Genomic DNA, 12,827 nt, shown 5'->3' on the forward strand with positions numbered 1-12,827 from the left:
GGAGCGTGAAATTGGATATTATGAATGTTGATGAGGAAAGCACATTGAGGGGACCGACCTTGTTGGTTGACTAAGTAATCCAAAAACCAATTATGAGAGATGGCACGGTGGATTCTCCACAAATATCCAAATTCCAAACCAACTGAAATGGAGTTGAGTTGGGAACTTTAACCTATCACGATGCGCTGGGTGTTAAGAATTTATTTTAGGAGCAACAAAAATAGTGGTTCAGATGTGCAGAACTGAAATTCAATGACATGAAAAGCAAGAGTTCACGGCGTGGCCTGCATCTAATACCCACCTTCCCTGCCTGCCCTGCATTTACTCCCAAGTTCAATATATTGGTTCTCTCTTCAACTTTTCCTATTTTTGCATCATACCAACTTGATATTTTGCAGCAGTAGTGTTCAATTTTTCATCCGCCAAAATACTGTTCCTCAGACTTTGATTCATTTCGCCTTTCTTATTTAATATTTTACAGTTTTTCTTGCTCTATTTCTCCCTCAAATTTTACTACGATTTGTGCCAAACAGAGTGGCAGGAATTGATGAGGTGTGCAGATGCACGGATAAGCTTTTAAGGAATGACTTGGCCAGAAAATTACAATTCACCGTAATATAATAAACTTATAATGAACAAAATTCAGCTTTTACAACTTTATATCCCTCGCCACCCGCTAAATTGCACAACTAAGTCTCTTAGGCTCAATCCCAGAGCTTACTTGCTATTTTACAAAGGGCGACGAGGGAGGTTAAATGAAAACGACAAAAATCAAATGCGTGACCCTTGGGCACTATATATCTCTCCTTTTTCAAGGTTTTCTTCCTCAGCTTAAGGTATGGATTTCCCTTACAGTTATACACAGGATCTCCATATCCTTCCCTCCAAGGAAATAACAATGATAGAAACATCATCATGGTAACGACGCCTGTCTCCCTGTGGTATTTCCAGCAACTCGTGGAAGTCCAAACCTGAGGGCAGTGATAAAGACTTGGTGAAAAATGGTCCCTTGATTTGTTAAAAGGCATATATGTATTTAGACGAGATATTATTAGACGCACCAGCTTTCTTTGCAGCACGGAAGAGAACTTCTTCGACCAAATGCTGAGCAGGGTCTCCCTCAGGCTGCAACGTGATGAAAAGCTCAACTTCTGTTACAGCCTCTTCGTTTGTCAGGTATTGATAAAGCCCATCAGATGACAGGATCAAAAATTTGTCTTTTGGCCCTAATCTGTGGTGCTTTAGGTATGGTAGGCAGGTGATGTATGGAGACGTTCCTACATAGTCTATTCTGAACATTTCCAGAAGCGCATTGTTCCACTTCGGCTGCAACATTTCAAATAATAACAAGCATTACCAAAATGCCAGAAGGCAAATCCAAAAATGAACATCCATCAATCGTATTTGGAAATATCTCTAGTTTCTGAAAATAGATTGATATAGCACTAGAGGATGCAGAAATCTTTTGTTGTAACAAAAGGATGCAGAAATGGGTAGAATCATAGCTTTCTTCATCACAACATGTAACAGAAAGCAATACCAACCTGCTTGAGATAGCCGGCACCAAATGCTCGAGTAACCTTCAGGGAACCCTTAACGCGATCATTTACCATTGGGCAAGCATCATCTGGGTGTTCTCTCAGTATTCTCTGGACCTCCTGAAAAATAAATTAACACTTCATTTTGATCAAGATGAACGAGAAAAAATGAAAACTGACTCGGAAAACTTAAAAAGCAGCTAGAGGACTTACTTCCTCGACATTGGTAGAATGATCCTTGGTTAGTTGACAGGCACTTAGACTAGGCACCAAATTTGATCTGTCATCGTCCAAGCATTCAAGATCATGCATTGTTTCTTCATTGATCCTCTCCAAGTCCTGCTTGATTTTGCCAAGCCAATAATCAGGCTCTGCCTTTTGACCCAATACCGCTCTGCTATCACCAACGTTCATCACATAAACATCCTCTCCTTTCATTAACATTACGAGAACGCACGAACCCATCAGAGCTAGCTCCGGATTTTCCATGACCATCTTATCCGCAACTTCTAAATAAGACTCCTCTGTTTTTCTCAGAGCTTCCGAAAGAGCTTCCAGTACATCTGAATGATTTATTGGGTTGTTGCAGTCACCGGAACCAGATCGATTCAACTGTTCCTTTAATCTCCTATCAAGTTCTACTCTTTCACGGTCCCACTCACACTTCCACCTTCTCTGATTCTCCTCCCATTTCTTTGTCGCCCCTCTGTACTTGTTCTTGCAATTCTTACCTCGCTTTTTCTTATCAATATCCGCATCTCCACTTGGGCATGCATCATTCTCCTGCTCGACACATTGAGAACAAGCAATTACCACCCTATCCTTCCCAACATCACTATCGCTGCCTTGTAACGATCCTTCCAAATTTGAATTATTCGTCGGAAGACCGGACATGTCGGGGGTGGCGTTGGAGGATTCAGACCCGTCGTCCCATAATAATCCCTTCAATTCTTTATGAACAGCACCATACAAATTAGACAGAAGGTAATCGGGAGCATCAGGACCATTAAAGCCATCGTAAATCCCCACGAAAACCCAACCGTGCTCCTCTGAAACCACAACATGGACTCTATCCTCGCCCGCTTTCCCTTGAGCCCATTGAAGATTTTGACTTTCCATCGAATCATCATCTTCTAAACTACCATCGCTGCTGAAATTCACACTGCTTACCATCAGGTTATCGTTGTGCCTCTCTGGTTCGATAATCCACTCCGGTTCTTTAATCCCTTTGATGGAAGAGACAATTGAGTGTTGTCCCTGAGATAATGTCTTCGAAATCGCCCTCTGAAGAACTTGAATCCATCGGCCTTTTCGCGTTCTGGGTCTAAACGCAAAACCCCCGTGAGAGTAGCTTCTTTGAAACTGATCAGAACTACCCCTTTCCATAGGACCCGAAAACAAGCCCCGATCGATTGGACCCGACATAAATCCACGCTCTATTGGACCAGACATGAATCCTCTTTCAAGCGGACCCGATCCAGGAATCAGACCAAGATTGCCCGAGAAAGGACCGGAATTCATGAGATTTCTAGGGATTGGCTGCAGAGGAAGGGAAGCAAAAGAAGTTGAACTCTCGAAAGCTGCAGCTCTGTCGATGCAACCGTAAGAGTACAAATCAACGAAGGCTGTGGAAAGAGGGGTAGATGTGTTGGCACTCACAGATGCGCCGGAGATTGTTCGGAAGGTTGTGGTCTCCTCACAGTGGACTTTGGAAGAAGACAGACGGGTCGGGTCAGGCCTAACATAGCAGAAGGAGTGGCCCAGTCCCTCGTCAAGAGGCTGAGAGATCAAATAAGATATGTCCTGCTTCTGTTGACGGCCTCCACCGCCGGTAAAGCAAACGGTCAACTTGCATATGCCGTTGCCCATCGGAAAATGAAAGAATCCAAGAAAATAAGCAAGCCTGCTGCAATCAGATACTCATGGCTGCAAGATGAATAGGCAGGAAATGTGAGAGACAGAGTAAAGAAAGAGAAGGCAGAGGTATGAAGAAGAGGTGGAAGGGAGGCTGGGGGCGTTGACTTTTAATAAGGTTTTCTGAAGATGAAAACAACCCAAAACAAAAACAAAAACAAAACTCTCGTTTTCTACATAAAATAAATTCTTTCCGATTTTCGATGTGTGGGGGGCATTGACTTGTTTTAAGGCTTAAGTAGAGAATCAAAATTTTTTATAAAAATATTAAAAATAAAAGTGAAACGACCCTTTTGCCCCTGCCCGCAGCTTCTTCCACCGACCCTCCCATCGGTTCTTCTCCCCGGCGGCATCACCAACGCCGGTCACTCACAGCACAGACAAACGAGTAAACATGTGAAAGAAGAAAAAAGGCGATGTCGATGGGTTGAGGAAGGAGCTGGAGTTGAAGTCGGATGACGGAGATAATGGCGACGATACGGAGGATTTTATCAAAAATCAGATCAATACCAATCGGCCAACACCATCGAATTCGAACAGTAAGGAGGGATTTATGATAATTACAGCAAAAACTCGAATTAAAAGTCTGAGCTTGAAACTAACCGCAAGTTACAGCCAAAACTCAGATCCACTTTGATTTCACCAAAATTGCAAATTGCAAAGTCCCAAGGTCGAAAGCAGAAATCGGACGGCGAGATTTTCCGACGGCGAAGATCTGTGATCTATCATTCTTGGGAGTGAACGAACCTGCCACCAACCAGAGCTGCGACTAGGAGAATAGGTGACACCGGCGATGACGGTGGAAGTGGGCGACGCTACCAGCTTGACGAGGAGCGGAGGGTCGAAGCTTCGAAGGGTGGAGACGAGCGCACAGTCGTGAGTTTAGGATCGGAGCTTCAAACTTCAAAGGATGGGGATGAGGAGGGCATGTGTGGAAAGAATGGTGAGGAACGAGAGGAAGTGGGGATTGATGAGGTTATCGGAAGCTATCGATTCCCAAGTTTGACTTTTGAGGCATGGTCACGAATTCTGGGTGTGGGTTCAAGAAAGTCAAAATGCTGAATATCAGGAAAAACAAATATTTTGGGGTTGAAAAAAAAAAGCAGGAGAGGATCACCGTTGGATACAGCGGAGGACGCAGACGAAAGCAAGAGTTGACTTGCACGTGGCATGGGGTCATTGGAGGTGAGTGTCAACTGGAGGTTTCCATTTGCCTTTGGGGGACGTGTTTTTATTATTTGGGCGATGGAGGAGTTGTTAGGTAAAGGTGGTGTAGGCCATTTATTTAATTTTAATTGGGAGGGTTGAATTGACAGATGAACAGAAGCGGGGCGTTGGATGTTTGGGAATGAAAGCTATTGTTTCGTACAGTTAGTATTAGACGGATTAGAATTTAGCCCAGCGGTTAATTAAAACAGATGAGAAAAGCGGACCAAGAAAGGCATATAGATATATACTTTGGCATTGCTTTCCAAAGTGAATGGGTTATGAGAGAGATGAGCACGTTATGTTGGAAGGAATGTGTGACTTTTGAAAGTCATGGAATTGTCCTTTCTCGACCATTCCTTGATTTTTAATGCACCCAGATATATACCCCTCCCACTCTCTTCCCTTGTTTTTTTTCCCCTTTTAAACATCTCAATTTCATTTTGTTCGCACCCTTCAGTCATGTACATGTCCATTTCACAACTCCATTCGGAAAGGATTAAAAAGTCGTTTCCACACAATATGAACTCATTAAGAATGAATTATAATTTACCCCCTCAAGCTCAATTAGAAGAGATGGGGGATATGAGAACCCTCCAGCCATCATCGCCCTGAAGCGTTCTTCAAACAAGGACTGGTCAGACAATATGAATAAACAGTGCCTCAATAATTAGACTGTTTTTGTGCTCGTTGACTTGTATAATAAACAGAAGAGCCCTATTAAATCATCACGCTTAAATATTTTTGTTGGGTATTTGAGGTTGAACAAGGCATGTCAAAGATGGGGAGATTTCAAGTATTCTAAAACGCACAGCTAAAATAGCCAATTATTATGGGATCTTGGAGCCTTTTGCCAGCAGTTCATAATTCGCAGATGGCCATCCATTTTGAATGTCTCCCAGTGCCTGGGCATTCTCCTTTTATGGAGGAACTTCATCCACGCTGTTCAATGAGAACACGTGTTGTTGGATGCTTTTTGACTGCTGGATTCATCTGGCGACCTGCATTCATCCTCTAACTCTTCACGATTCACATATTCGGCCTCAGGTATTAAGCAAATCTTTTTCTCTTCTTCTTCAGCTCATCCCACTGATTTTAGCGGAAACATTTCTCCCAAGAAAATCACACACCACTTTCCTATTTTATATTTTTCTCTTTTAATAAGATATTATAAAATTAACAAAATTTACTCCGCAGGAAGTTTCCGCGTAATCTTCCCCAAAATATGCATAATTCACCTCCCACTCTAAAAACACGTGCATCTAAAAGAGCCTGACACGTAGCAAATAAAATGATTATGCTGCATCCCGGCATAAAAGGCAATTGGTTTTTGCTCTACTTATATTACACAGACAAAAATTAGTGTTTTTTCAATCATATATCCTAAACTAATAAAATCTGCGTTGACAAAAAAAAGGGTGGGAGAGAGAGAGAGTAAAATATCACAAAGACACTCCGGGTCGGAAAAATTCTTTTCGAGCAATCAAGTCTTTATTTAATTTTTTTTTGGAAAATAAATAAATAAAAGGGAGCAAAGGAAGAGGGATTCTGCACTTGAGGGAAATGGAGAAGGTGAGGGATTCAAAGGTATAATGATTGAATATTTGCAAGTGGGAAAACCACCCGTAGCCACCTTCTCCACAATCCATTTGCATGTCCCACCTACCCTCCCCCACTTTTATCTTCACTCTATCCCTTCTTTTTTCTAGACCAAGATTTTATTTTGATATATATTCAATCCTTTTAATTTTATCTCTTTATAAACACACACACACACACATCTTTTCGAATTATTCGAATTAAATAACGTGGCCATTAATAGTTGGCTATTTTAGCTGTGTGTTTTAGAATAATTGTAATAATTAATAGGAAAAAATATATGTTTTTGGGTTAGTTTGGATATATTACTTTCGGTCTTAATTATATAAACGAGATCTTATAATTAAGACCGGAGGTAGTACTACTGTAAGACATGGAAGCGGAATTCCAGTAATGAGTAGTTTAGAATGATTCATGGGGTGAGATAAGGAAGGATGTTGGAGCGTGAAATTGGAGGTTATGAATGTCGATAAGGAAAGCATAATGAGGGGACCGACCTCGGTTGACTGATTAATGTGAGAACCAATCATGAGACGGCACAAATATGTGCGCCCATTCGCTCATTCTAAACCAGCGGCACAGTAATTTAGCATCACGCTTCTAAATCTCTCCATCTGGTCTTGTGTGAATCAGCCTATGGGAATGGGACGGAACAAGCACATATGGCCTAATCGCATTGACTCTCTCGCTTCCCCACAGGAATGGTCATTATTATAGTAATGTAGCTTTGGATCCTTAAACTTGACTTTAATTAAGTGTATGTTATTTTATGTTGTTGGCTATATCAGAGATGCTCCCACTTGCCGCAAAATTCAAACCCCAACCCTTGTCCACTGATGCTCGCTCCTCACTGGTATATTTAATTATTTTATATTTGATCAGGGCTTAGTGCGATCTCTCTTGTTAATTACTTGGTGGACCAATTTCTTATGATTATTCCTAATGCTCTCCACTTCACGGATTACGTCTCTCTTTGGGTCACCTATATTCACTATATATTCATGCAATTTTTTATTCACATATAGATGGAGTATTGCTTTTGGATCCAAACTCTGATCTCTCTTCACTTGGAATTTTAAATTTTCAACTTTCCGTTTGTTTATTTAATAATATTTGAGGTGATGGTGTGGGATGGCCTGAAACGGCAAAGAGAATGTGGGCGATATAGTAAGGCAAGAAAAATGTAGGTGGAATGGGACTGGGGAACAGAATGAATGGATGGAGGAGCTGAAAAGCAACATATGATGGTGAGGAGGAGGGGGGAGGGGAGGGCCAAAATGTCAAATTAAATTGTGATTAAGGTTACGCGCTTTGTCTGTCACATTATTAAGTTGACAATCAGAGTCATTGTTTCAAAGTCGTAGCTTGATGTCATTTCTTTGCTTCGCATGCCCTCCTTCTTATTTTCCCCACTCAATCCATACACGCAGCCATCGGTACAGGGCTACCCAACCAAAAAAAAAAAAAGGAAACAAAAAACGCCCACTGGGTTATTGATAAATTCATCCAATTAAATTAAAGCATCATCATCATCATCTTGTAACTAAATAACCCATTCACCCCTCAGTGGGACTTTGGCCCGATGGAATAAAAGCCTGCCCGACACGGGGGAGTTTGAAACTGCAGGTGTATGCGTTTAATTCTTTCTCTTTCTGGTTTTTAATACTCCTCTAGTTTTTAATATAAAATATATTTAATCATTTTGATTAGACTATAAAAGTTAGGTAACTTAGTTAATTATAAAAATATGACATATTTTTTCTAAAACACCATAATCATTTTTTTTAAATATTCTCCCTCCCTTACTTTACTTTTTTTATTATGGTTGAGGAATTATTAATAGGGTAATTTGAAAAAAATTAATAAACACGAGAAATAAGTCCTATATTAATTTAAGACTAAAATTAATTTAACAATTAGGTTGTATATTAAAGACCGGAAGAGTATACAAGTTACTTGTACTTTTATTTTGATCTTAAATGCAAAGCCTTGATCTACACCATCTCTCTTATTTACTACTTCCCCTCCGTTCCTTATTATAAGCGATAAATAACCAAATTACATTGATAAAAAAACAGTTAAAATTAGTTGATGACAATTAATATGTAAAAAGTATACTATTTTTCCAACAATGCCCCCATTAATAAGGAGAGAGAGTATGAGAAGAACAATTAAATTATTAAAAGAAAGAGAAGTAGGAGGGAGGGAGAGTATGAGTTGGAGACAAAATAAATAGGGGTAAATAGGAAATTAATACAAAAAAAATAGGGACAACTTTTAAGTGTCTCATATATATGGGAAACATGCTATAAACATCAAATGTCTCTTATAATAAGGAACGGATGGAGTATTTTTTTTCTCAAATTTATTTATTAAACTGATAAACAACATAATGTTAGACGTGGCCTTTGTTTAATTAAAGGCTTCCTGCAGGTACATATCTGTTTTTGTTACTTTTTGCTGTGAATTCAAGATGCCTGGTGAAGTAAAAGTGAGCAGAGGTAAATTACTTACCAATTATTCTGCCCAGCATCGAATCTTCCCACAAGCCTAGTGGCGTTGCTTTTTGTTACTTCAGAATAAGTCTGCTGTTTGTTCACTTTATAACTAATTGCTTCCCATATTAGCTTATTATTTTCTTACAGCGTGTCTTGCTGCGGCAATCTTTTCTTGTTTAAACACGTGTTTCGGTTGCTTCCTCATTGCCCAAACCCAGAATCAAAACCCTGGGCACCATGAATTATTGCAAAATTTTGACAGAGCATGGCCATCTTAGATGCCAGGCTTTATGACAACTTTTGATTTTGATACTTGAAGGGAGTATGTTCAGAAACCTTGACTTCTTTGGAATCAAAATTTTCAGTGCAGAAGCTACTAAGTTAGATCATTAATATAAGATCTAGTTGATTAATTTGTGTATATTAAAAAAATTAGCTAAGTTAGATATTACAAGAAATAGGCGTTGTCTTTTCAAAATATCCTTATTAATCATGTATATTAATTAGAAGTATTATTAAATAAAACATTTAACATGTACAATTATTATAAAAACTGTTTTAAAAACAATGAATAAAAATTAGACAAAATAAACTATAGTCTTATATTTAAGATAATTGGTATATTAAAGAGTCCGAGGTAGTATTTCAGATTTTTATAAAGCCTTATCGCTGATGAAGCCTTTTCCATAGCAAGGAGATAACATCGTCGAGGTTGGAGAGTTGGAGCTCGTAGGTCGTGGCTGGGAAATGACCTGGGATTTTTTTTTTTTTTTTGCGCTTTGAGTTTAGTAACCAACACAGAAGAATATCCTTGTAGGTTATTGTCCGGCTCCGGCCGGCTGTGATTGCATTTGTGGGTCGGATCTTGCTTGTCTGTGATGTTCTGTACATCGGTTTGTACGACGTTTATGGCGTTTTTTCCCCGCCTCCTTCATGGGCCAATGTCACAGACAGCTTTCTGTTCGTAAGGAAATATGGTGGGCTCGGATTAGAAGTCAAACCTTCCATTTCTTTCCACCTGCTCTTTCTGATCCATTTACAGAGTATTATTCATTGATTTTTAATATAATATATTCTGCAAAAGTTAATGAAATATTCATAACTAATTTTTAAAAATGTTTTAAATAATCGTTTTCCCATCATCCCATTCCTGTGAACCATATCAATCGAATAATAATTGTTTAAAAAACTTTATAACAGCCGCGTACCACAGGGATAAAAAAAACAATAATAAAAAAAGAATGTAGCATGGCAGAAAGGCACAAAACCGTGCCATCTGTGAATTGAGAGGACCACCGGCACCATTAATTGATCGCAACCGTGTCTTCTCCGTTTCCCCTGAGTAGGTTTATCCTGATGCTCATCTCGTGTTCACCTCGTTTCCTAACGCCCACAAACAGATTTTAATTTTAAATATAACATATAAATAAAGGAGCGGATAGACGACACAATCAAGGCCACAAAAACTTATAAAAAAGTCCAATTCAGGTGAAAAGAAAATTAATTGAGCCAATATGCAATAATTTTTTTTGAGAAAAACACAAGTATTGGAGTCCAGAAAAATAGTCGAACCTATCCAGGCCGGCTCATTTAGGCGTTAACTTCGATGCTTTTTTTCCCTTTGCACAATGTATTAAAAAAAGTTTTTTGTTACATATGTATTACTTCTTCGATTCTTAATATAATATCTATTTAACTAATTTAATTAGAATAAGTAAGTTAGTTAATTATAAGAAATGTGACATGTTTTTCCTAAAATACCATAATCATATTTCTTAATACTCCATTTTCCTCTTCTATTTGATTATAGTTGATGGAGTATTCATGAGGGTAATTTAGAAAAAATTGATAAATATTAGAAATGGGTCTTATATCTAGAATAAAAATCAACTCAACAAATTAGGTCCTATATTAAGGACCGAAAAAGTAATAATTTTATATCTAAATGCTAAGTTAAGGGCCCGTTTGGTTCAATTGCAAACCCCTTTGAGAATGTAACAGGATGCAATGCAATAGGGTGTAATGCAACAGTGATTACCATTAATATGTTTGGTTTGTTATTAATAGGATGTGCATAAATTATTTTTCATATTTAATCAGAATTATAAAAAGGTCCAAAATGTCCAAAAACTCTCAATTCTCGATCATCTTCTTCCTCAGCCAAAACCCCGGAGTCAGTGTAAAACCAAAATAACAATCAGCATGTTTAAAAGGAGAAAGTTTGAGCAGAGAACATAACAAATTAAAAGGGAAGAAATATATGAATCGAGTTTTAAACATGGTTTCAAATCTTATAGATGAAACAAAATAAAAACCAAGATCTAAACCATAGAAGCATGAAAATCTCATGTTTGTCACAACAAATACTGATATGAACATTTGCAGAAAAACAGATATAGAGGAAGATGTTCATAGAAAATAGATATGAAAGGGAGACGTTCATAGCTTCAAATGTTGATGGCCAATAATGAAAATGATGATAATGAAAGGGGGGAGGAAAAAGAGAATTGAAAGGCTTGTCACTGGGAAAAAAAAGATAGAGAGAAGGGCTGGAGAGGAAGGGAAAAAATGATGGGGCTAATTGTGCTGTGGGGGCGACTATCGATAACAGAACAAGAGGGGGAAGACAATGAGAACAAACACAGAAGTAAATAAGACTTTTTAAATCATGCAATTAGTGGTGATGGGAATTCATAGGGGGTAGTATGAATAGGCATTACCAATTTTTTGGTAATAATCGTTATCATAGAAAACCTCATTACTAAACTAAAGAGCAACTAAACATGTTTTTCTTGGTGATGCAATTTTGATTATCATTGCAGTCTTACAATGAGATTGAATCAGATGGACTCTCATATCATGTGTATTAATATTTGTTCACGTGCAACAGAATAGCCGCACATATACCACGGCCAGCCCTAAACACCAAGGTTGTAAAGGGAATGTCTTGGCCTTTTAGTATAAAAGGGCTCTTTAAGCTCGACTTTTTTTAAGATTTGATCCGGATCTTATTTTGCTCCTTTTAGCTAAGCATCTTGTCATTGCCTTATTACATGGTCCATATTTCGTGATATGTTTTTGTTGACATTTCAAAACTATTTAAGTTTCAGAGGAGGTAGGATGCATAATAAAAATAATAATAACAGAATAATTATATATATATATATATAAAGTAGTCTATCAAAATCATGATGCTTCCAAAATCTAACTACGCACAACATTTAAACAATCAAACCTGGTTTCTTTCTATGAATCGGTTGGATCTTGAAATGTGTCTAAATTCACATAGAATAAGACATTCATGTGCATCCAGCACAGGTTAAAAATTAGAAACTAAACCTCTGAAAAAACATTTGCTAACTATCAAACCCAAATTTGATTTCTGGACCCAAAACGCCCAAAGGTACCCGGAGCCGGATCATCACTATTAAAAATCCGGAGCATATTCGGTTATTCCAAAACGCGGGTCTCCAGGGAACAGCTCGCGGGCTCCAGTGTCCCTCCGGCCTCCGTTATTTTCATTAGACAGAAATAGAGACGGGTGAATAAATTATTAAGTTTATTTTAAAATAACATAAAATATTAAATTCATCTATATTTAAAATTATAAATCCCATCTTAAAAAAAAATTATGCAACGCTCTAAAAGAAGTGTAACTTTGGTAGGGATAAAGTCATTTTTTTCCAGCCAAACCATCGTTAGGCTTTTGATTGCCACTCGGCCGAGGAGATTTCCAGTTTCAGGGCCTAAAATGATTTGTTTTTCCAAATCAATTTCTCGGGTAATTATGAAATGCTGCTAATGAGCGTGCTTATGAAGGGCTTCGACCAGCTGGCACATTGATATTTATTCAGGGAGGTGTTGCAGCAAATCCTTCTCCTTGGCTGGCCCGCAATTGCATGCTCATGCAGATCTTGGCAAATTTACCAAAACAAATTGCCGAGATCCTATATGGCGGAAAGATTTTGTCAAAATGCTACACCTAACCTCGGTTATGGTGTGAACACCTTGTAAATTATGAGCAACTCATTCCTGGCAAAGATGATTTGCTTTCTTATACCTCTCTTCCTAT

The 12,827-nt window shown here is 38.4% G+C and overlaps 1 protein-coding gene across 2 annotated transcripts; it reads right to left on the minus strand.

Moving 5' to 3' along the window:
- Nucleotides 1–574: 574 nt before the first annotated feature.
- On the minus strand, nt 575–4,437 carry LOC114762187 (probable protein phosphatase 2C 23). 2 transcript variants are annotated; one of them, XM_028951648.1, is made up of 5 exons: nt 4,056–4,437; nt 1,752–3,464; nt 1,545–1,658; nt 1,062–1,326; nt 575–971 (listed from the first exon to the last, which is right to left on the minus strand). In XM_028951648.1, the coding sequence occupies exons 2-5, from the start codon at nt 3,405–3,407 to the stop codon at nt 856–858; spliced, it is 2,151 nt and encodes a 716-aa protein (XP_028807481.1). In that variant the 5' UTR covers nt 3,408–3,464; nt 4,056–4,437; the 3' UTR covers nt 575–855. The 2 variants fall into 2 exon arrangements, with proteins under 2 accessions (XP_028807481.1, XP_028807488.1); XM_028951655.1 differs by lacking the exon at nt 4,056–4,437 and having other exon boundaries at nt 1,752–3,725.
- Nucleotides 4,438–12,827: the final 8,390 nt, after the last annotated feature.

Source organism: Neltuma alba, unplaced genomic scaffold (genome assembly GCF_004799145.2).
Source record: "Neltuma alba isolate B1F8T4 unplaced genomic scaffold, ASM479914v2 tig00001723_pilon, whole genome shotgun sequence".
Classification (NCBI taxonomy): Eukaryota; Viridiplantae; Streptophyta; class Magnoliopsida; order Fabales; family Fabaceae; genus Neltuma; species Neltuma alba.